This window comes from Crinia signifera, chromosome 7 (assembly GCF_055691185.1).
Source record: "Crinia signifera chromosome 7, ASM5569118v1, whole genome shotgun sequence".
NCBI classification, from domain to species: domain Eukaryota; kingdom Metazoa; phylum Chordata; class Amphibia; order Anura; family Myobatrachidae; genus Crinia; species Crinia signifera.
The window spans coordinates 35,652,958-35,677,278 of NC_139223.1; the positions used below are offsets into that span (position 1 = coordinate 35,652,958).

A 24,321-nucleotide genomic window follows, 5' to 3' on the forward strand; every position below is an offset into this window, starting at 1 on the left:
CGACCCCCACCCACTGCAATGGTCGGTTCTGAGATCCTACCTGCAGCAGGTAGGATCTCCGAAAAGACCGACCCGCGGTGCCGCGCATCAGATCGGGATCGCATCAAATGACAGCGAAATGGCCCAAAACATGGCCAATTTACATACAATCGGTCGAGATTGTATCTAAATTGACTCGTTTTGGGCCATATGGTCCTGGTGTGTACCCCTCATTAAGGTGTAAATTATATTAATGTTCCAAGGGACTAGGGCCCTTATTCTGGTTCACTCACAAAGGCAAATTCCTTCACAAATGGACAAAACCATGTGCACTACAGGTGGGGCAGATGTAACGTGCAGAGACAGTTAGATTTGATTGAGTTATTTTGTTGCTGTGCAGGGTAAGTACTGGCTGTTTTATTTTTACACTGCAATATAGGTCTCACTTTGAAGTAAATCCCCACCCAGATCTAATTCTCTCTGCACAAGTTACATCTGCTCCCCCCCCCCCCCCCTACCTGCAGTGCACATGGGCCCTTATTCTGGTTGGTGCGGTAATGTCCGCGTGCGGTCGGTCCGCCGATGTTTAGTGTGCGCATGTGCAGAGGCGTCTCTGCGCATGTGCGAACGGGACGCACGTCCAAATTCCGCATGAAATGTGTACACTACGAACAGGGGGTGGAGAGGGGCGTGAAAGGCTGTTTGGGCTCATTACCATATGTTTACACCCTGCGTTTCATGGGCGTTCCCATGAAAACGCTGGGCGTACGTATGGTAATGCGGTCGTGACGCACGTGTAGGGGGCGGACATATGACATTGCCGGATGTCAGCTGCCCGCCCAGATCCCTGCTTTTGCACAGAGAAATGCCCGTGTGGTCTGAGGTTGCGGGAGCTGCCTGACCATTCGGTCCTGCATTCGATGGTCTGCGACCATCGAAAGATGGAGGAGGTATATTCATGAGAAATACACTTGCGGTCCGTACGGACAGCTTCTTACCGCATTCGGACGGAGTGAGCGATCCCTACGAAAGGCGGGGTTTAGGACGCACGGTCCTGCCCGCATATTCGGCTCCGTCCGCACAGACCAGAATAAGGCCCCTGGTTTTGTCCATTTTGAAAAGGAATTTGCCTTTGCGAGTGAACCAAAATATGTAAAGATGACCACAAAGCAGCAGCAGGCTTGGGAACTGAGGACCATGTGATGTCAACCATGAGGGGAGGAATTGGGATTAGCTCTGTTTTGGACATAATGGGGTAAATGTAATAGGGTCTAAGAATTGCCCTATATTAAAGCAGCCATAATCATTTTTGAAGACCAAACCAATTAGGTTTTGCCTTGTAAATGATTACCGCTTTAAAAACGGATACAGACCTACTTTTGCATATAAAACACCCTCAAAAATAATTGTCTTTAAATTCCCATATTACAGATAGTTCTGATTCTGGATCTCACCTTCTGTACAAGGTTTGTGGCCCAGTTGTTGATTTTGGTGACAAGTTCATCTTCCCGGTTATCAATTTTCAGCAGGTGTATGTCATGGGAGGCGCTGACGGCATTAACGAGTGTGTCTTTGTCTACAAAGAGCTGAAAAGATGGTATAAAGTAATCACATGTTTAGATTAAACATTATAGTCTACCTGCCGAGGGCGGTATCGTCGCCCCCCCCCCCCCTGTTAAAAGACAAGACCCCCCCCCCTCACCCGGGGAGCTGGCAGGGGGGTCAGTGCGGTGCGGGGGTACCTGTGGTCAGGGACTCGGGAGAGCCTGGAGGTCCCTGCGGCGCTGATTATGAGTTGCCGGGGTCCCTGCAGCGAAGTGGAAATACTGCGCTATCGCCGTTCGGCGGTGCGGGAAGCACTTCTGACTCTGAAAACACTGGGCGCATGCTGATTGGCTGAATCTCAGCCAATCAGTGTGCGGCCGCGGCCAGTGTTTTCAAAGTTAGAAGCGCTTCCCGCGCCGCCGCACGGCGGTAGTGTAGTATTTCCACTTCGCTGCAGGGACCCCGGCAACTCATAATCAGCGCCGCAGGGACCTCCAGGATCTCCCGAGTCCCTGACCACAGGTACCCCTCGCGCCGCACGGACCCCTCTGCCAGCTTCCCCGCTGCACCCACAAGCAGTGGGGAGCTGGCGAAGAAACAACAGCGCCCGCAGACCCCCGGCGCCTCCCCGCCACCGCGGGGGCTGCAGCCCTTTAGTTACGCCACTGCGAGTGCTTGCCAAAATCCGAAGACCTATCCCCTCGCATGCTGCTGCCGCAGGAGAAAACATTCGGTGGTCGCCGACCATTGAATGATTTCTCTTACTGTCGCAAATAGGGTGGCCAATCCCGGGATCGGCGGGATCCCGGGATTTGGCCCCTAAAACGCCGGGATTTCAATCCCGGGATTGGAGTTTCCAATCACAGGATTTCGGTACTGGACTGTGCATGTGCAGTGTCTGAGCGTGTGCTCAGATGCTGCCCGGCTTCTCCCTTCCCCGGCAGTGTGGCTCTGCGCAATGTGACGAGGCCTACAGTCGCATAGATCACGGATTGGTTAAAAAAAACGGCTGCGAAATTCAACACTTGAACGGCAGTTTTTTGCCGATGCTGATTCGACTTTTAAAAAAGTGAAGCTGCATTGGCAAAACAGGGGGCTAAATTTTCGAATTTGGGGCTGTTTTTTCACCAGTCCGCAGCTGCATTGAATAGGTGTGTGCCAATCTTTCCACCTGTCGGAAATACCTGCACACATCGAATACCCTCCTTAGGGGAAAATTTAGAAAATTTACAAAAAAAATAAAAATCTTGTTGCCCAGTTGCATCCTAGAAAATGATAGGCTTAGGGCCAGATCTATCAAGCTTCCCAAAGTGATAAAGTGAGGAGTGATAAACAACAAGCCAATCAGCTCTTACCTGTTATTTTTCAAACCCAGCCGGTAACATGACAGGTAGGAGCTGATTGGCTGGCTGTTTATCACTCTCCATTTTATCACTTTGTGAAGCTTGATACATCTGGCCCAGAATCTGATTATTTGTTATATAAATTCAAATAACAAATGTTGAGAGAAAAAAAAAATACTTCCTATATAAGGTAACATTACCGGTCATTATGATGAATAAAAATGTTGGCTTGGCAATTTCCACACCTATTTGGACAAATTCACTTGGCACTCAAAGGGTTAAGCAGTGCCGTAATGAACGTTAGAGCTAGAGGAAGACCCAATCTGTTTACCACTCGAAGGTCGTCTGTCATTTCTTCATCCATCTCCCCTTTGAGCACTCTCTCCAACACATTCATGGAAACCTCCAGGAACTTCTCATGGTGTTGGTTCTCCAGGTCTCTGATCTGAGCCATTGTGCACAGAGGGGTTAAGGCATTATCTGACAGAATAGAAGTAAGGTCCCTGACCATACCTGAAGATCAAGTGAAGGAGAACCATCTCCTTATAGGCATTCCCTGTATCTGAGGCTTGTCCATAACCTACACATCCATAAGCAGCTTTTATGTGGGCGGAACCCAGTCAGGAGTATGCGCCCTATCAATTCACTAGGAACCATTACGTTATAATACCTCAGTGAGTTCACTGGTTGCTAGAGAATTAGTGGGCGGTCTCCCATAAACAATGGTTCGGTCTACAAAATGGTTGCTTCTGCTGTTACAAAGCAGTGAATACAGTGACAATGAAAGTAAGTCGTTGGGTCAGCCTCGCTGTAAAGGATATAGGCCCTGGACAGTTTCCAGGAATGTGGAAACTAACTCGGCGATGTTCCTCTCGTAATCCTTAATGATGTCCTGTGCGAGGGAGAAGAGACAGGTTATTATCGGGTGGAGGGTCAAATCTTATGGTCATCAGGTGCTGCCCTGTCTTCACTCACCTCAAGCTGATCCACCAGCTGCAGCTCCAGGGTTAACAAGTCATCCATCAGCTTTGTGACGTCCTGAACGTACTGCAAGGATTTCTCATCTACATCCTGCTGGTCCGTGATTTGGGTGAGCTCATACAGCAGCTACGGAGATGGATATTGTGTCACAATAACATGGGCCATTTGTGTTCAGAACACTTGTTCGTACAACAAAATGTTACTGTGAAAGCAGACGTTGAATGTACTCCTTTCTGGAAGTTTGGTTTGTGTCACTTATTTGTCATTTGTGCCCCTTTATGAGAGGATAGCTAAACTGGCTCAGAAATGTGTAATAATGGTGTCCACAGGAACAGAGAAGATGACTGCTATCTTGTGTCTGTGGAAATGAACTGCACATGTGACAGCAGTCATACCTCCATGGTGTAACAACGTATGCCCGAACCTAACATACTTTGCTAGGTGATATGGCTACAGCCTGATGATTTATTGAACCAGACGGAGTCAAGTCCCGTGCAGTGCGGCATTACAGCATGCATATATAGTGTTACCGCTAGGCTGTTTTAGCGGGGCGCTGCGCCCTGCCCGATTTTTAAAGGGCAAAATGCGCCCTGCCCGTCTCGCAGCACCCCGCTAAAACAGCCTCACGGGGAAGCCCAGCGTCGCCGTTGACGGCGATGCCTGGCGCTTCCCCGGCAGCACAGTGGATTTGGAGGGGCCAGGCCCGCCCCCTTTGATGACTGTGGCGGCCGGGCCCGCCCCCTTTGATGACTGTGGCGGCCGGGTCCGCTGCCGTCATGAAAGAGGCGTGCTTGGGCCGCCATTGTCATCAAAGAGGGCGGGCCTGGCCCCTCCAAATCCACTGTGCTGCCCCTTCATGACATCGGCGGCCTGGGCACGCCCCCAGCTGGGACGTCGGCGTGCCCGGTCCGCCCCCCAGCGCCCTGCCCAGTGTCACTCCTAGAGTGAACACTATATATATATATATATATAGAAGAGTTGGTTTGCAGGACGGCACTCCACAGATATGGTAGCTTGCCGGTGCCAGGTCTATATTGTAGAAATGCAGTACACTTACCCCCCCAAAAGAAGGATGAAGACCAGCACTCAGGCGAATTGCAGTTGAAGAAAATAAGAAGTTTATCCCATGTGCAGTTAAATAGCAACAATGGCTGTCCCGACAGCCGTTTCAACTGGGCTCAAGCCAGTTGTCATCAGGGGAACAGAGCATACAGTTTTCCCTGGTTATAAAGACAAAAATTGCGCCAAAAACGAATGTAAATGAGGACCATTTGACCTCACTGTGTCAGGAATGACGTCAGGGAAGCCCTGTCAGGTGGAGAGGGCGGGGGGCGCAGGGGTGAGTGACAGCGGGAATCTCCGTGCTGGCAGCCTGTGATAGGCTCGCTGCGGGGAACCCGTCATCTACTGTATGCTTGCCGGGTGTTGCTAGGATACAAGCAGGACTGTGGCAAGATCGTGTAGTGTGTAGCGGGGAGAAGTGCTCAGGGTCTACGATGTGACCGAGCGGGTGTGCGGGGTAGGGACCGGACCGTGGATGCAGACGTCAGACCTGTCACAGTGAAGTGTACAAATCATAAAAGCACGCGGCGGTGTAGGATCGCGATCACTAGGAGCAAATGCACATGCCGGTATAAGGGTGGCCATGGCAACAGAAATAACAAATCAAGTTGGGAAGGGGAATACAAGCGGTCAGTGGTGACACAAGCGGGGGAAATGATAACACATGTATGTGGGCACACAGCAGTGTCCACCATCAGCGAATGAATCTGATAACCACAATAACTCACGGAGAACTAAAAAGGTCAACATATGAATGTGTAGACACTACGGGCACACGGCGGTGTCCAACATCTTAAATAGTAACCGGTGTCAACGTTATAACATAGTGAGTAATACCCATGAGAGGTGGGAGGCATATGTGGGTCTCATAGACCAAGTCGACATGTATGTGTGTTGACACTCGGCGGTGTCACTCATGCTACGTGCGCAATAACTGCGGGAGGTCACCAAAACAATGTGGTGAGTATAAATACCAGCGGAAGACACACGGCGGTGTCTCACTGCTGTTAGGCTAACAGTGGTCAACATGCATGAGAGTTGACACACAGAGGTATATATCACAAAGTATGTCAGAAACATGGGTTAGGTTATCAAACAATTGCTGCAAAAGGTAAGAAATGATGAAACAACAACGAAATAGGGAGAGCACGGCGGCGTCTCTTTGAAGGTCGACATATGTAGGTGTGGACACACAGCGGTGTCGCTCAACATCAAAACAACATTAAAGTACATAGGAGAATGTCAAAAACAGAGGGCCAGGGGCGGAATGTCAATAAGAAGGGGATTTAAAGAAAACAGCCCATCTTGAAGTCCTCGTTGAGGCCGAAAGGGGCCATGCAATTGAGTCTAAATATCAGCATCAAACCACCCACCAGCACCACCATGCCTAAAACCATGAACTTTTGTAGTACCTTCACAGTTGCATCGGACCATATCCGCAAAAAGGTCAAGGAACACTGGCACCTCATTTCCAGCGACCCCACATTGAGCAAAGAACTCACACAGCCACCGAGGTTTGCCTACAGAAGGGGCCCTAACCTTAGGGACCTCCTGGTTAAAACTGCACCAGAACCGGCACCAGCCAGCAAGATACACTGGCTCAGCAAGAAGAAGGGGACATTCAAATGTTCAGGTTGCTCCAATTGCCAGTTTCTGATTACTGGCTCCAAGTTTGTCAATCCCCAAGACCAGATCTCATATTCAATCAAGCACCGCCTTGACTGCAACAGCAGATATGTCATTTATGCTCTGAAATGCCCCTGCAATTTACTGTATGTCGGAAAGACGACAAGAATGCTCAAAGAAAGACTTAGTCAACACCGCTCCTCGATCAAGAAAAGCTTCTCTACAACGGATTCTTACAATGATTTAAAGAACCTTCCTGTGGCAAGACATTTCCTTTCCAATTCTCACAACGTTGCCCTATTGAAGTGTGCCATCATTGATCACATACCCCCACCCAGAAGAGGTGGAGACAGGGACAAGCTGCTCTTACAAAGAGAACTGCAGTGGATATTTAGACTCAATTGCATGGCCCCTTTCGGCCTCAACGAGGACTTCAAGATGGGCTGTTTTCTTTAAATCCCCTTCTTATTGACATTCCGCCCCTGGCCCTCTGTTTTTGACATTCTCCTATGTACTTTAATGTTGTTTTGATGTTGAGCGACACCGCTGTGTGTCCACACCTACATATGTCGACCTTCAAAGAGACGCCGCCGTGCTCTCCCTATTTCGTTGTTGTTTCATCATTTCTTACCTTTTGCAGCAATTGTTTGATAACCTAACCCATGTTTCTGACATACTTTGTGATATATACCTCTGTGTGTCAACTCTCATGCATGTTGACCACTGTTAGCCTAACAGCAGTGAGACACCGCCGTGTGTCTTCCGCTGGTATTTATACTCACCACATTGTTTTGGTGACCTCCCGCAGTTATTGCGCACGTAGCATGAGTGACACCGCCGAGTGTCAACACACATACATGTCGACTTGGTCTATGAGACCCACATATGCCTCCCACCTCTCATGGGTATTACTCACTATGTTATAACGTTGACACCGGTTACTATTTAAGATGTTGGACACCGCCGTGTGCCCGTAGTGTCTACACATTCATATGTTGACCTTTTTAGTTCTCCGTGAGTTATTGTGGTTATCAGATTCATTCGCTGATGGTGGACACTGCTGTGTGCCCACATACATGTGTTATCATTTCCCCCGCTTGTGTCACCACTGACCGCTTGTATTCCCCTTCCCAACTTGATTTGTTATTTCTGTTGCCATGGCCACCCTTATACCGGCATGTGCATTTGCTCCTAGTGATCGCGATCCTACACCGCCGCGTGCTTTTATGATTTGTACACTTCACTGTGACAGGTCTGACGTCTGCATCCACGGTCCGGTCCCTACCCCGCACACCCGCTCGGTCACATCGTAGACCCTGAGCACTTCTCCCCGCTACACACTACACGATCTTGCCACAGTCCTGCTTGTATCCTAGCAACACCCGGCAAGCATACAGTAGATGACGGGTTCCCCGCAGCGAGCCTATCACAGGCTGCCAGCACGGGGATTCCCGCTGTCACTCACCCCTGCGCCCCCCGCCCTCTCCACCTGACAGGGCTTCCCTGACGTCATTCCTGACACAGTGAGGTCAAATGGTCCTCATTTACATTCGTTTTTGGCGCAATTTTTGTCTTTATAACCAGGGAAAACTGTATGCTCTGTTCCCCTGATGACAACTGGCTTGAGCCCAGTTGAAACGGCTGTCGGGACAGCCATTGTTGCTATTTAACTGCACATGGAATAAACTTCTTATTTTCTTCAACTGCAATTCGCCTGAGTGCTGGTCTTCATCCTTCTTTTGGGGGGGTAAGTGTACTATATATATATATATATATATATATATATATATATATGCTGCAATCAAAGGGCTCACTATCATAGTTGGATTGGTAGATACAACTGACAATCACGGATAGGGCAATCATGCAAATTCAAGGGCAACAATCAGATTCTATTATCTTCTAGAAGGTGCTAAATAAATAAGATTGGTTGCTATGGGCAACATCCCATCTTCAATAGAACACCCATCTTAGTTAATAAACCCCTTAAAGGTTGGAAAATAGTTGTGATGAGAAAAATGGTCTCCTCAGTGTGGGAGTACTTACATTGCAAACATCCATTATAAGCCAAACACCCTCCCCTTTACCTCACTGTTCTTTGATTCAAATTCCTGAATCTTCCTGGCTCCGGCCTCCTGATTTTCTGTCACAGCCTCCTGAAGACACTCGTTGAATACAGTGACCTCCGTGAGTCTCTTCTGGTGGTGGCTGAGACCGTAGGTGAATATGCTCTGGCAGACTTCAGTAAACTTAGTCCTGTATGTGAGGTCCAGGCTAAGGAATGGCACTGCAAGGGGCTGCCTCAGGGTGTGTGCCTCATTACAGGGAGATCTGTGCCTCAGGATGTCCGCTACAATACAGGGGATCTGTGCCTCAGGGTGTGTGCCTCATTACAGGGAGATCTGTGCCCCAGGATGTCCGCTACAATACAGGGGATCTGTGCCTCAGGATGTATGCTACAATACAGGGGATCTGTGCCTCAGGATGTACGCTACAATACAGGGGATCTGTGCCTCAGGGTGTGTGCCTCATTACAGGGAGATCTGTGCCCCAGGATGTCCGCTACAATACAGGGGATCTGTGCCTCAGGGTGTGTGCTACAATACAGGGGATCTGTGCCTCAGGATGTACGCTACAATACAGGGGATCTGTGCCTTAGGATGTCCGCTACAATACAGGGGATCTGTGCCTTAGGATGTCCGCTACAATACAGGGGATCTGTGCCTCAGGATGTATGCTACAATACAGGGGATCCGTGCCTCAGGATGTCCGCTACAATACAGGGGATCTGTGCCTTAGGATGTATGCTACAATACAGGGGATCCGTGCCTCAGGATGTCCGCTACAATACAGTGGATCTGTGCCTCAGGATGTACGCTACAATACAGGGGATCTGTGCCTTAGGATGTCCGCTACAATACAGGGGATCTGTGCCTCAGGATGTATGCTACAATACAGGGGATCCGTGCCTCAGGATGTCCGCTACAATACAGGGGATCTGTGCCTTAGGATGTATGCTACAATACAGGGGATCCGTGCCTCAGGATGTCCGCTACAATACAGGGGATCTGTGCCTCAGGATGTACGCTACAATACAGGGGATCTGTGCCTCAGGATGTACGCTACAATACAGGGGATCTGTGCCTCAGGATGTACGCTACAATACAGGGGATCTGTGCCTCAGGATGTACGCTACAATACAGGGGATCTGTGCCTTAGGATGTCCGCTACAATACAGGGGATCTGTGCCTCAGGATGTATGCTACAATACAGGGGATCCGTGCCTCAGGATGTCCGCTACAATACAGGGGATCTGTGCCTTAGGATGTATGCTACAATACAGGGGATCCGTGCCTCAGGATGTCCGCTACAATACAGGGGATCTGTGCCTTAGGATGTCCGCTACAATACAGGGGATCTGTGCCTTAGGATGTCCGCTACAATACAGGGGATCTGTGCCTCAGGATGTATGCTACAATACAGGGGATCTGTGCCTTAGGATGTCTGCTACAATACAGGGGATCTGTGCCTCAGGATGTCTGCTACAATACAGGGGATCTGTGCCTCAGGATGTATGCTACAATACAGGGGATCTGTGCCTCAGGATGTACGCTACAATACAGGGGATCTGTGCCTTAGGATGTATGCTACAATACAGGGGATCCGTGCCTTAGGATGTCCGCTACAATACAGGGGATCTGTGCCTCAGGATGTCCGCTACAATACAGGGGATCTGTGCCTTAGGATGTCCGCTACAATACAGGGGATCTGTGCCTTAGGATGTCCGCTACAATACAGGGGATCTGTGCCTTAGGATGTCCGCTACAATACAGGGGATCTGTGCCTTAGGATGTATGCTACAATACAGGGGATCCGTGCCTTAGGATGTATGCTACAATACAGGGGATCTGTGCCTCAGGATGTCCGCTACAATACAGGGGATCTGTGCCTTAGGATGTCCGCTAAAATACAGGGGATCTGTGCCTTAGGATGTCTGCTACAATACAGGGAATCTGTGCCTTAAGATGTACTATTATTATTATTATAATTTTATTTATAAGGCGCCACAAGTGTTTCGCAGCGCCGTACAAAGGAACAATACAGGGAGACACAACTTGGCATAACATTGAATAAATAACAAAAATACAGTACAAATAAAGAGCGCCACAGTTCAATACACATTGCAGCTTAAATGTAAGTAGTGAGGACCCAATCAACATACAACTAGAGGCTTGAGGCCAATGATGGAGATGAGTATGAAGATGGTCACTGAGTGTTGGAGTAAAGGAGAGCTGTGAGTGAAATGTGAAGAGAAGTGGGCTTTGACAACAGGAGGGAAGAGGGCCCTACTCGGAGGAGCTTACAATCTAGTATGCTACAATACAGGGGATCTGTGCCTTAGGATTTATGCTACAATACAGGGGATCTGTGCCTCAGGATGTACGCTACAATACAGGAGATCTAGGCCCCAGCATGTGTTCTGCGTTACAAGGTATCTAGGCCCCAGGATGTGTGCTGCGTTACAAGGGATCTAGGCCCCAGGATGTGTGCTGCGTTACAGGGGATCTAGGCCCCAGAATGTGTGCTGCAGTACAGGGGATATAGGCCACAACATGTGTGCTGCGTTACATGGGATCTAGGCCCCAGGATGTGTGCTGCGTTACAGGGGATCTAGTCCCCAGAATGTGTGCTGCGTTACAGAGGACCTAGACCCCAGCATGTGTGCTGCATTACAGAGGATCTAGGTTTCCGGGTCCATGGGCAAGAGGACCACTGTGTATAATTTGCAAAGCCCAACAATCATATGCAGCTTGCCCCCACTATCTGTCATAGAACATAAGTAAGAAAGATGAAGAAACATAAGAGCTAGCTTGCTTTACTGATTAAACTATATATTATTTATATGTGTTGCCATTTTCCTGAGGCCCTGCACATGTGCAGTAGACTCTCACATAATGCCAGCTTAGTGGAGGGTGCCTGCACAAGCCCCCTCCTCTCTTATACCGCCCCTGCATGGAACCCTACTACTTTGTTATGGCAGGGGGTTACTTTATGGGAATCTAGTCCAAAATACACTGGGGATTGAACTAACTCATTCTAAACACCTTCAAGGTGTACAGGGAAGGATATGAGTCCACGAGCTCAGCGACTCCGGGGAGGGCGGATAACTGGGTTCCGTCTACATCCTCCGCATACATACTCTCAAAGAGAAAAGGGCCGTTCAGATATTCCACATAGGCAGCCTTAAAATAAACCAGTAATACAATGGTGAAAAAGGTACATTATACAGATGTTATTCATATAAAAACTCAGTGACAGAACTGCGAGGCATCGAAATTGGACCAGTCGCCCAAAATTCACCAGAGACGCCCACCAAAGCCAAAGCAGCTTTCTCGGCAAACAGAAACTTTCTATGTGTACTCCTTCGCAGCCGCATTGAGGAACAATCACTCCCAAGGTTCTTCCATGTCTACACAGAATGGCCGGGGAGTTGCGACACTGGCGCCATGTTTAATGTGTATGAGATTGCAGACACACGTCAAGACACGCCCCGAAAATGGTTTTGGCATGCTGACACTCCCTGTTACCTCCCCGAATGGTCTTTTCCTGTCAATCGCTCTACAACTGACTCCTCACTGGAAGCGGCATCACAAAGGTGCCTTGGTGCCTGAGCACTGCGGCCACTGTTAATTGCCTGATGTGACCGCTTCTGAGTCAGGTCCATTGTTTCATAAGATCCCACACAGAGGGCAGTGTCCAATTAGCAGCAGTAAGTTTCTGCGGCTATGTGGCCCACCTGGAGCTATCCAATCAGCTCCAATCAGGGATTTTGGGGGGTATTTAATGTTCGGGGCTCATTGGATACACCCCAGAGTATCCTATTTCAAAATGGACAGAGTAGTCTTAAGCTGGCCATATACTAGCGCAACTTCTCCCCTCGGAGAAGTCACCCTCGATACCCCGTGAGCCACCCCTCATTTAGCATATGCATCCGATATGCATATGCAGCCTCAGATGCGATTCAACAGATCTATGTTGGGATGCTAGGGGTGGGTTAGCGGATGGGTTATATATCTGACTTGTCTGGTGATTTGCGCACAACATATAAACCACGCCCATATAAGCTTTGCTACATCATAGACTGTACTGCGGGGCTCATTGCTAGTGGTATGTTGTGCATAGATGGCAAGGGGACCCCTAACAGAGTGTGCGCCGAGCCCTACTTGCACCTACTTTGTGTTCGTCCAGCTCTTGCTGAAGCTGCATATCTTTTTCTTGCTTTACCCGCTCCAAGGTCTCGTTATGACTCAGCTCTTCAATGGAATACTGATACTTCACATTGGCGATTTCCCTCTGAAATACAAAAAGCTGGAGGCCTGAGGATTTCCTGCACATTGGTGGCGATTCAATTGTTTATGGCACCAATCTCCCGTGTAAAGTGGATGGAGATCAAGGGTGCTGAAATTCAATTGTTTGTTTCTCATTGCGTCCAGACAGGCCGGGTTTAGCCACGAAAAGCAGCTACAACTGCCAAATTGTTGGGCGTGTCCCAAAAAGTGCTATTTAGGTGCCCAAATGGGTCACTTTTTGAACTTCGAATTGAGAAACAATTGAATTCTCCCCATAGAACCATAAACCATGGGCCTTGCACAGCCAGTTGGGTGTGGTATTATAAATTGACAATGTTTAGATAGACAGTCAATAGGTCGAAAACATATTGGGCCGATTCAGACCTTCCCTGCCTGAGTGAAGGGCTGCCTCTGTGCACAGCTGTGAATGTCTTTGCAGCCGTGCGAAGAGAGGGGGACTTGATCTCCCCAACTCAATACTCGGCGCTGCGATGGCTGTGTGGAGATCGGTGCCACTGATGATGGAAGTGGCTTTCCATCCCAACAGCCGGGCACACCTGTGTTTTTGCGCAGCAATCCCAGAAAACGCTGGGATGCTACCCACAAATATCAGCCGGCTGTCGATCAGCCAGCGTACGGCCTGCGATCACAGGCTGTGGCTCACGCAAGTCCCAAAAACTTGTCAGAGTGTAACAATAACACAATGGAGGTCATTTATGGAAAGTGGCGCATAGGTAACTAACTAAAAAGGGGACTACAGCCACCACTTAAGGGCACATCTACTAAAGCTTCTCAAAATTAAAAGAGGTGGTGTTGCCCATATCGACCAACCAATCAGATCCTTTCATATTCTAGGATGCAATTGAGAAATAATATGGGCAACGTCAACTCTTATTCTTTTTAGAAGCGTTAGTAAATTAACCCCTAAGATTCTAGCTGTGGTTTTATACTGCAGGTCGGGTCTCCTTCATCCGTGTATTCCAAAAAACGAAATATTCAGAAAACTGTGTTTTTTTCAGAATATTTCGGGAGGGGGTGGTTTGGGAGTTTTTTTCCCCCAGACCCTTTTTTTCATACTTACCTCATCCCCTGGCATCCACAGCAACCTCTGGGATCCTCTTCAGATGCATCTCCGGTCCCAGAGGTGCATTGCGCTGGTGCGCCGGTGACGCAATGCACCCCTGGGACCGGAGATGCCACCAAAGAGGATCCCGGAGGTCACTGTGGATGGGGGACATCATGGATGTCAGGGGACCATCAGGGCACCAACAGGGGACCATGTAAGTATGAAAAAAAATATTCCATAATCCGAAAAATCCCTTATCCAACATGCTCTTGGTCCCGAGCATTTCGGATAAGGGATACTCAACCTGTACACACTATACAACTAAGCAAACATCGGGTTTCCATAGATAACTAAGGGTTATATATTCTAGATCAAGGGTCCTCAAACTATTTTGCTCTGTGACCCCATCAGACAATAAAAATAATTACGGGACCCCAGCGAGTTACTGCAGAAGGTCATCACATCACATGTGTAGTCAGCAGGCAGCATTGTGGAGGCACAGAGTGATGGGAGGAGTCTGATATACCATAACCTGTCACATCACACGTGTAGTCAGCAGACAGCACATACATGGCAGCATTGTGGAGGCACAGAGTGATGGGAGGAGTCTGATATACCATAACCTGTCACATCACACGTGTAGTCAGCAGACAGCACATACATGGCAGCATTGTGGAGGCACAGAGTGATGGGAGGAGTCTGATATACCATAACCTGTCACATCACATGTGTAGTCAGCAGACAGCACATGCATGGCAGCATCGTGGAGGCACAGAGTGATGGGAGGAGTCTGATATACCATAACCTGTCACATCACATGTGTAGTCAGCAGACAGCACATACATGGCAGCATTGTGGAGGCACAGAGTGATGGGAGGAGTCTGATATACCATAACCTGTCACATCGCACGTGTAGTCAGCAGACAGCACATACATGGCAGCATTGTGGAGGCACAGAGTGATGGGAGGAGTCTAATATACCATAACCTGTCACATCACATGTGTAGTCAGCAGACAGCACATACATGGCAGCATTGTGGAGGCACAGAGTGATGGGAGGAGTCTGATATACCATAACCTGTCACATCACACGTGTAGTCAGCAGACAGCACATACATGGCAGCATCGTGGAGGCACAGAGTGATGGGAGGAGTCTGATATACCATAACCTGTCACATCACATGTGTAGTCAGCAGACAGCACATGCATGGCAGCATCGTGGAGGCACAGAGTGATGGGAGGAGTCTGATATACCATAACCCATCACATCATATGTGTAGTCAGCAGACAGCACATACATGGCAGCATTGTGGAGGCACAGAGTGATGGGAGGAGTCTGATATACCATAACCTGTCACATCGCACGTGTAGTCAGCAGACAGCACATACATGGTGGCATTGTGGAGGCACAGAGTGATGGGAGGAGTCTAATATACCATAACCCATCACATCACACGTGTAGTCAGCAGACAGCACCTACATGGCAGCATTGTGGGGGCACAGAGTGAAGGGCGGAGTCTAAAATAACAGACAATTCAACAGATTATTCAGACTCCTTGAATCACTGACTGAGATCAGAAAAGCCATCAGCCTGATGGTCAGCAATAGGGAGTCACGACCCCATGCTGAGCAGGTCAGGACTCACTTTGGGGTCAGGACCCACAGTTTGAGAACCGCTGTTCTAGATAAACAGCCTATGAAGAGAGTGGTAACGTGGCGCGTGCTTACTATAGTCTCATCTATGAGTCTGAAATCCAGATACACCAAGTTTCCCAGATGAGCTGCCACAAATAACTTATAGTGTTCATCTGCAGATAGCGGGTTTCCTGCCAGGTTCAGTGTCCGCAGCTGCTTGAACCTCCGTAGGTAGGAGAGCTGGGAACAAGACAGGGCATTAAACCTGAGCATAAGGTAAAGTTATATGAACAGGAACATTAAACGGACACATTTACCGGCAATGAAGAACGGCAGCATTTTACACTGACAAAGAGAGGAGATCATGCTGGCGCTGCCGGTGTGAGACAGGTGCTGACTAGGTTTCCAAGGGGCTCATTTATCGAGTCATAAAACTCTTTCTGTATGATAAATGATGCTCCAGCAAATCAGCCTCCAATTGTCATTTTTTAAACAAATACCAGGATCTGATTGGCTGAAGCACCAATTGTTTATGAATGAATGAGCCCCTTAACATGAAGAAGGGAAGCTGTGGGAGAAGAACCATTCAGAGTACAGGGATCAATGTATAGGGAGCGCTCGCCCCGTCCTTACGTTTTCCAAGGATGACAAGTTGTTGTTCCCTATGGATAGAACCTGCAGATTCTCCAGACTGTCCAAGTTACTGATGCCAGATATCCGATTGTTGTGCAGGCTGAGATCCTCCAGCTTGGTGAGAGCACTCAGGCCCTCTATAACCTCAATATTGTTAAATGACAAATCTGCAAAATCAAAATCAAAAATTAAGATGCTTTGTTCCACAGCAACCACACTGCGGACCAGCAAGAAGTTGCCCATTGCAACCAATCAGCTTCTACCTATCATTTATCAAGTGCATCCGACAAAATTATAGTTAGAATCTGACGATGCCATGGGCAGCTTCTCGGGGTGTGATGTGATCTTCCTGGTCCCGGCGGCCATGTGTTCGCCACTCCTGGTAGTGACCTGAGCCGAGTGGCAGTCCACGTAAGTTTCCTCCCCATATGTATTCAGCTTTAAAATGTGATAAAGTAGAAAGTGATAAACAACCAGGCAATCAGCTCTTACCTGTCATTTTTCAAACCCAGACCATAACATGACAGACAGGAGCTGATTGGCTGGTTGTTTATCACTCCCCATTTTATTACTTTTTGAATCTTGACACATCTGGCCCTATATCTGTAACTCTAATCCTTAAGTAACTTTACCCCTAGTGCTTAACCCTACCTCCTCCAACCCCACAGCCTAACCCTCCCCCTAGTGCCTAACCCCACCCCCCAAAGGCTAACCCAAATCCTGCCCATAGTGCCTAACCCTACCATCCCTCTGCCTAACCCTATTCCTAGTACCTAACCCTATACCCCCAGACACATAATCTAACCCTAACCTTCCATTCCCAAAGTCTAGGACCTCACCAGCCCCACAGCCTGACCCTAATCTTCCTCCGGGTGCCTAACCCTAGCTCCCATTCTACAGCCTGACCCTAACCATCCCCATATTGTCTAAACCTACCCCCTTATTCATATAATAATCTAGGGCACATATGTGGCATAACATTAACCAGGGCACTACTATGGTTCAGAACATAAACTAGGGAACAATTTTGGGGCATACAATTAATAACTACTGGAGAGAGGTGTCTCTCAATAAGCATTGGGATAGAGGCCCCTTCTAAATGTTATTATGGGGTCACCACATTCTGGTTGCACCGCTGCTGCCCACAGCCTGACACTCACGTAAGTGCTTAACCCTAATCCACCCTTGCCCACACTCCCACCACCTAACCGTCCCCCTAGTGTCTATCGCCAAAGTTTACCCAACACGCCTTGTGAGGCAGCATCTGCTGGGTCAGAAGTTGTAAGATTGCAGCCTATGGCGGCTCTGTACCTTAATTTTAGTATCGGAGTTGCCACTGTCCATGTGTCTGTAGAGAAGACAGATAGCCCGGGTCCCAGCACCTAGGAAATTGATCTTGCAGGTGTCAGGACTGGTGCAGCTGTGCATGTGCAAACCCTGGCTTCTGCGAACTGCATTGGCAAAAGGCAGGGAGTGGTTTCTTTCAGAAATCCAGAGGACTGGAAAAGAGCGAATGTTGTACCAATGCAAAAAAGTGGAAGCCGGGGAGATGCACACAAGTACCAAAAGTGAGCCTCACATCAATAGTAGGGAAATTGGTGGAAACACTTTTTTAAAGAAAGAGTTGTAGATTATCTCAAATCCAGTAGTTAACAGGATCCCAAACAGCATGGATTTACTCGTTGGACATCATGTCAAACAAACCATATTGACTTTTTTCACTGGGTGATTAAAGTAATAGAGAAATAGATATGGCTATCTAGACTTTAGTAAGACTTTTGGAACCATATCACATTGCAGACTGCTAAATAAACTCAAAAGCATGGGATTGGTACTAAAATGGGTTAATGGATAAGACCTTGGTCGTGGGATAGAAAACAGAGCGTTGTGCGTGGCTTGGCGGCCATTTGAGCAAGTCGCACTCTACGTGAGCTCCGGGCCTTACTCAGCAAACCCCACTATAAGCACCGGCTCCCCAACACCCAAAACACCCTCCCCGGTTCCCCAGCTTCTCCTGAACCCCCCCATACCCAGCACCTAAAGCCGCGGAATCGGGAAGCCGTTCTAACGGCTTCCGCGGATTGCGGCCTAGAATCCCCGCCTGCACCAGGATCTGGAGTTTGGTGAGGGACCGGGCGAGAAGCTCCACAGCGTGGAAGCCCCTTCAAGCTGCACGGAGCGGACGCCGGCGGGAGAAAGGAGCCATCCCGGACTCTCCGCAGCGCCGCTTGTTACACCCCGGTGAGTGCCTCAAGCCGAGCTACACGTGGGGCGGGCTGGGAGAGTGCTGGGGCAGATAGTGCGCCGGAGGCAGCTTGCTGCTTGGTGTCGCGGCGGAGCGGGGATCTAGGCACTTGGAAGACAGAGCAGTACCACTGCATCCCCCCGCACTCTTGATTCCCCCTGATAAGGCCCCCGGCATCTGAGGTCTTGCTGGGACTGATAGTGCGCCGGAGGCTGCTGTGACAGCGCATCCCCGGCCCCTTGTGCCCTGTTGCCTGCTGCCTGGTCCCTAGTGCCCTACCGCCTGCCGAATACAGCACAGCAGGGGCCCTCTCACCTGGCCCCCCTCCTCCCCCACCATTAGGGGAAGACATACATATACAGAAACGACTAAGTGGGGGAACGGCCCGGCTGGGCCAGACTTGGGCCCCCAGAGCTCCTTCCCACCCTACCCGACCAATATGCATTCGCCAGGCCTAATGTAACGCGTCTGGCACCCCCCTGCTCCCCTTGGGAATTCAATGTACAATGTGTCTGACATCTTCTGAGTGCTCCGACAACTACCTAAACACCTCTCTACGGTGAACCCCCTTAACTGTTATTACTCATCTAAGCGCCTCTCAGCACCATGCCTCCTAAAAAACATAAAGCGGTGGGATCAGTCCCCCAGGTTCCTTTCTTCAAACCCTCCCCCAAGCGTCCCTCTGGAGGCGACTTGTTAGCCTCACAGACCCAGTCCACGTCCGAGACCCCCCAACAAGTGGCCCTCCCGGACCCATCCCCAATTCAACCGCTCTCCACCCAAACGCGATTAGATGACTCAGAGGCCCTGACGGTGGGCACACTGAGGCTTCTATTCCACCAATTTAAGGATGAGGTTGCCTCCGAATTTCGCTCCATGTTTCAGACATGCCAAAAATCCATTGATGACTTGGGCGAACGTACTGGCCATCTAGAAACCAAGATGGGAGAGATGGTTGAATCCCACAACGCCCTAATAGATTCCCATGATACCATTGAGGGGGAGGTGTCAGCCCTGAGGGAGAAGGTCGCCGATTTGGAGGATCGCTCCCGTAGAAACAACTTAAAATTGAGGGGCGTCCCAGAATCCATCTCCAACAGCAGCCTTTATGACTTCGCAACTGACCTATTCAAAAAGTTACTCCCCTCCGCCTCCTCCCAAGATCTGCTATTAGACCGAATTCATCGTCTGCCAAGATCTAGATCCGCCCCGGATGGTGCCCCAAGAGACGTATTGTGAATGGTGAATGGTGCCGTATCAGATATGATACCGGTACTAAGTGGAGCCCATTTTGTTTAACATTTTTATTAACGATATTGGAATAGGGTTACTCAACAATGTATCCATCTTTGCGGACGATACAAAACTTAGGAAAGTCATAAAATCACCAGAAGATGTCACAATGCTTCAAAATGATCTTGCAATGAGTGGGCAAAAAAATGGAAGATGAGGTTCAATGTAGATAAATGTAAGGTTATGCACCTTGGGAGACACAACCAGTGTGCAAGTTACAACCTTAGCGGAGAGGAACTGGGTAATTCCATACTTGAAAAGGATCTAGGAGTCCAAATAGACAGCAATCTAGGATGTAGTGCCCATTGTAATGTAGCTACAAAAAAGGCCAACAAAATTCTGGCATGTATTAAGAGGGGAATGGAAACTAGGGACTCAAGGGTAATTATGCCACTATATAAAGCATTGGTGAGACCTCACCTAGAGTACAGAGTACAGTTCTGGGCCCCACACTATAAAAAGGACATCATAGAATTAGAAAAAGTCCAAAGGCGAGCAACAAAGCTTATTAGGGGAATGGAGAATTTAAGCTACGGGGAGAGATTAAGCAATTTGGGACTATTTACATTAGAAAAGAGACGTTTAAGGGGGGACATGCTCAACATGTACAAGTATATCAAGGGCCAATATAAGGAACTGTCACACACCCTATTTTCTACTAGAAAGGAATCTAGGACGCGAGGGCATGAGTATAGATTAGAAGAAAAAAGATTTCATTCAGCTAGTAGAAAGAATTTCTTTACGGTCAGAACAGTCAAACTCTGGAACTCTCTTCCCAGAGAGGTGGTAACGGCTGGCTCATTAAATGCGTTCAAGGCAAAGTTGGACAAACATTTACTGGAGAAAAACATCCATGGGTACAAATAAGAAATATAATTTGTCTGTAAAATACCAGAACCTACCAAATCAGCAATGGATATCTATACCAGGTTGAACTAGATGGACGCAAGTCTTTTTTCAGCCTTACCTACTATGTAACTATGTAACTATGTATTGATGAGGGTCCACTTCTATCACATTAAGGAGGCTCTCTTAAAGGCGGCCAGACCCTCTTCAGATACTGCTGCCACCCTGGGCTCCCTACAATTATTTGGAGACCTCTCCCAGTTCACATTGGCTAAGAGACGTTCCCTCCTCCCGATCACATCAGCCCTGCGCAAGGCCTCTATCCCATACAGATGGGGTTTCCCGACTAAACTTCTTGTGACCAGAGAAGGCTCTACAATTGTCATCTCGAGTGTGGAAGAGGGCCAGAAACTGATCGCAAGATGGAACATATCAGATGACCCCAATGCCTCTTCTCCCTCCCACCGACTTCAGCCGGACTGGTCGGTGGCCGAGAAACACAGCTAGAGTTCAAGATGGAGGTTCAGCAGTGGACTTTATTTTACAGTTCCAGGTTCTTTATAAAAATAGAAATGTAGTATTATCTGTTTTCTGCCTTAATCTCTCTCTTCCTTTTGTTTATATACTCTGACTGTTTTGAGGTCTGGTTGTGGTTTGGGCTCGGGGGGATCCCGGGCGGCTGACCATGTGTACACTATGCCTACCCCGTGACTAAGCGGGCTAGGCGAATCAGGCTATAGGATATCCGTCTCATACACCTGTTAGCTAGTACTGTATGCTACTCGGATCACGGGTCTGGCCGCGTGGGGTCCCTCTAGAGCTGAAATTTTCTTAGCCTTGAAAATTCACAATGTTAGACTTATACCAGTAGATAAATTCCCCCGAGGGGAGCGGGGGCAGCCTGTTGCTACCCCCCTTTCCACATGCGTGAGGTGTTACTATTTTGGCGCCTCACTTGGGCTCATTTGAGAGCCTCTCTATTTCAGTTGTTTATGTTTTATTTTTGTTTCTTAGATTATCCTTATGTATGTTCCCCCCCTGTCTCTAGCTCACCTTCCTTACGTACCTCATTCTGGGTATCCAAAACAACGCCCCCTTGTGACATCCGTTATCTGGTCGCTACGCTACATATCCCTGTGAGTTATGGTTAAAATTATTACATTAAATGTAAAGGGCCTAAACTCTCCCCAAAAGCGTAGAGTAGCTCTATCCTTCTTTCATAAAAAGAGGGCAGGCATTGTGGCCATTCAAGAAACCCACTTCAAAAGCTCTGACCCCCCCCCGATTCTCTGATAGCCGCTATCCCTCCTGCTATATGGCGAATGCCCAGACCAAAAAGGCTGGAGTAGCTATTTTATTTTCACAATCCTGCCCCTTCATTTTAAAGTCCCAAATCTCTGACCCGGAGGGAAGGTTCCTTATTTTAGTGGGGTCTTTGGAGGGTAAGGAAGTCACCCTGGTGTCATGCTACGCCCCCAACTCCAAACAATTACAATTCTGCCAGAAAGTTTGCACAGCAGTCCAGCGGAACGCTAGAGGCGCCATCCTGATGCTGGGCGACTTTAACCTAGTTGTCGACCCGGTAGTCGACAGATCTAATGTACCTAGAATCTCCCCCGGCAGACTGAGACCTTCCAGTGTCAGGTCCCCTACGGGCCTTGGACAGATACTAGGAGAGTTTGACCTTTACGACGCATGGCGGGTCAAACACCCGAGGGAGAGAGACTTCACCTTCTATTCCCACCCCCACGCCTCATATTCCAGGATTGACATGTTACTGACGGACAGACTGACGCTAGCATCCATATCTGACATCAAGATTCTCCCCATGTCCTGGTCAGATCATTCCCCACTCCTTATTGATTGGGACATAGACGCGCGTAACCAGATCCCCGGCCCCTGGAGGATGGGTAGGTTCATTTTGTCTCAGCCAGAGGTTTTTCATGCAATTCAGCAAGATATCACATCATACCTAGACAACAATTCACCTGACGACACCAACACGTTCAACCACTGGTGCTCGCTAAAAGCTGTAATCCGAGGCTCAATAATCCAGGCAGCTGCTAGGATTAAAAGAGCTCACAAAATCAACTTAGAAACTGCAGAGAGGAAACTGGCGGGGCTAGAGGAGGAACATAAGCTAACCCCTCTTAATAAATCAATTTACAAGCAGCTATTGTCAGCTAGGGAGGAGGTGAACAGTTTCTACCTCCAGGAGGTGCAGCGCAATCTAGCTCGCCTGAATCAAAGATTTTACGTCTTCAGTAATAAAGCTGGAAGACTCTTAGCTCGGAAACTGAGAGGGAAAAGGGCGGAGGCCCGGATTCAGTACCTCTCGGCTCCTGGAGGGGCTAGGGTTTCCGACCCGAGCGAGATAGCCAATCTATTTGCCGAGTATTACACTCAGCTATATAATTTAAAATCGGATGCTGAAACCCCTCAACCTGTAGAATCCGACATTCAGGCCTTCCTGAACACATTGAACTTACCTAAACTGAGCCCTGAAACATGTCTCCTCCTAGATGCCCCCTGGTCCCTCCGGGAGATCGAGAATGTGATTGAAGACCTCCCGTTAGATAGAGCCCCAGGCCCGGATGGATACCCCTCCAACTTCTATAAAAAATATAAGCCCGAGCTAGCCCCGGTACTATTACGGGTCTTTAACGAGGCTTCATCCTCCCATTCCTTTCCTAGGGAGATGTTGGAGGCACAAATTGTTACCATCCCCAAACCGGGTAAGTCACCAGCCCTAGTAGCTAACTATCGCCCGATTGCGCTCCTAAACGTCGATGTAAAAATCTATGCCAAATTAATAGCCAATCGCCTATGCCCCCTACTCCCCTCACTAATAGCGGCAGATCAGGTGGGGTTTGTCCCAGGGAGGCAGGCGCCAGACAATACCCGCAGGGTATTTAATGTTATGGAACACTGTGACTACCAGGGACAGCCCCTGTTGGTGCTGTCCCTGGACGCAGAAAAAGCCTTTGACAGGCTACACTGGGGATACCTTAACTCAGTGCTAGACTCATTCGGATTCCAGGGAAGGTTTTTGGGCTCCATTATGTCCCTTTACTCTAACCCATCGGCAAGGGTATTCACCAATGGAACCCTCTCGGCACCTTTTGGCATCTCCAACGGGACTAGACAGGGCTGCCCCCTGTCGCCCCTTATCTTTGCTTTAGCAATAGAACCCCTGGCTGAGACAATCAGGAAGAACCGGGGAGTCGAGGGTCCGACAATTGGAGGACTCTCACATAAAATCAGCCTATTCGCTGACGACATCTTGCTATGCATCACAAACCCCACATCCTCCCTCCCTATCCTGCACAACATCCTAGACCTCTACACAAAAATTTCGTACTATAAACTCAACACGACCAAGACTGAAGCCCTCCCGCTACATATCCCTCTTGAGACTTTAGCGCGACATAAAGACGAGTATAGATACGCCTGGCAAACTCAAGCTATTAAATACCTCGGGGTGCAGCTAGCCAGGGAACCCGACATCATCGAATGCAATTACGCCCCTCTGCTTAACTCGCTTGAGAAACTTACAAAGGACTGGCTATTACATGAAATTTCCTGGTTAGGCAGGGTAGCGGCAGCCAAAATGACGTTACTTCCCAAGCTGTTATACTTGTTTAGAGCTATACCTAGACCTACCCCTAGAAAGCTAACCCTTAGGATCAATAGATTATTCTCCAGCTTCATCTGGAA

The 24,321-nt window shown here is 48.7% G+C and overlaps 1 protein-coding gene across 1 annotated transcript in view; it reads right to left on the bottom strand.

Moving 5' to 3' along the window:
• DRC3 (dynein regulatory complex subunit 3) overlaps positions 1-24,321 on the bottom strand; it is a 43,971-nt gene that overhangs the window by 1,405 nt on the left and 18,245 nt on the right. Inside the window, exons 5-13 of the mRNA XM_083152801.1 lie at positions 16,221-16,387; positions 15,681-15,827; positions 12,771-12,890; positions 11,664-11,779; positions 8,624-8,795; positions 3,843-3,974; positions 3,689-3,759; positions 3,199-3,322; positions 1,434-1,565 (exon numbers count right to left, since the gene is read on the bottom strand). Coding sequence (XP_083008927.1) covers positions 1,434-1,565; positions 3,199-3,322; positions 3,689-3,759; positions 3,843-3,974; positions 8,624-8,795; positions 11,664-11,779; positions 12,771-12,890; positions 15,681-15,827; positions 16,221-16,387 — 1,181 coding nt within the window. The remainder of the gene's footprint in view (positions 1-1,433; positions 1,566-3,198; positions 3,323-3,688; positions 3,760-3,842; positions 3,975-8,623; positions 8,796-11,663; positions 11,780-12,770; positions 12,891-15,680; positions 15,828-16,220; positions 16,388-24,321) is intronic.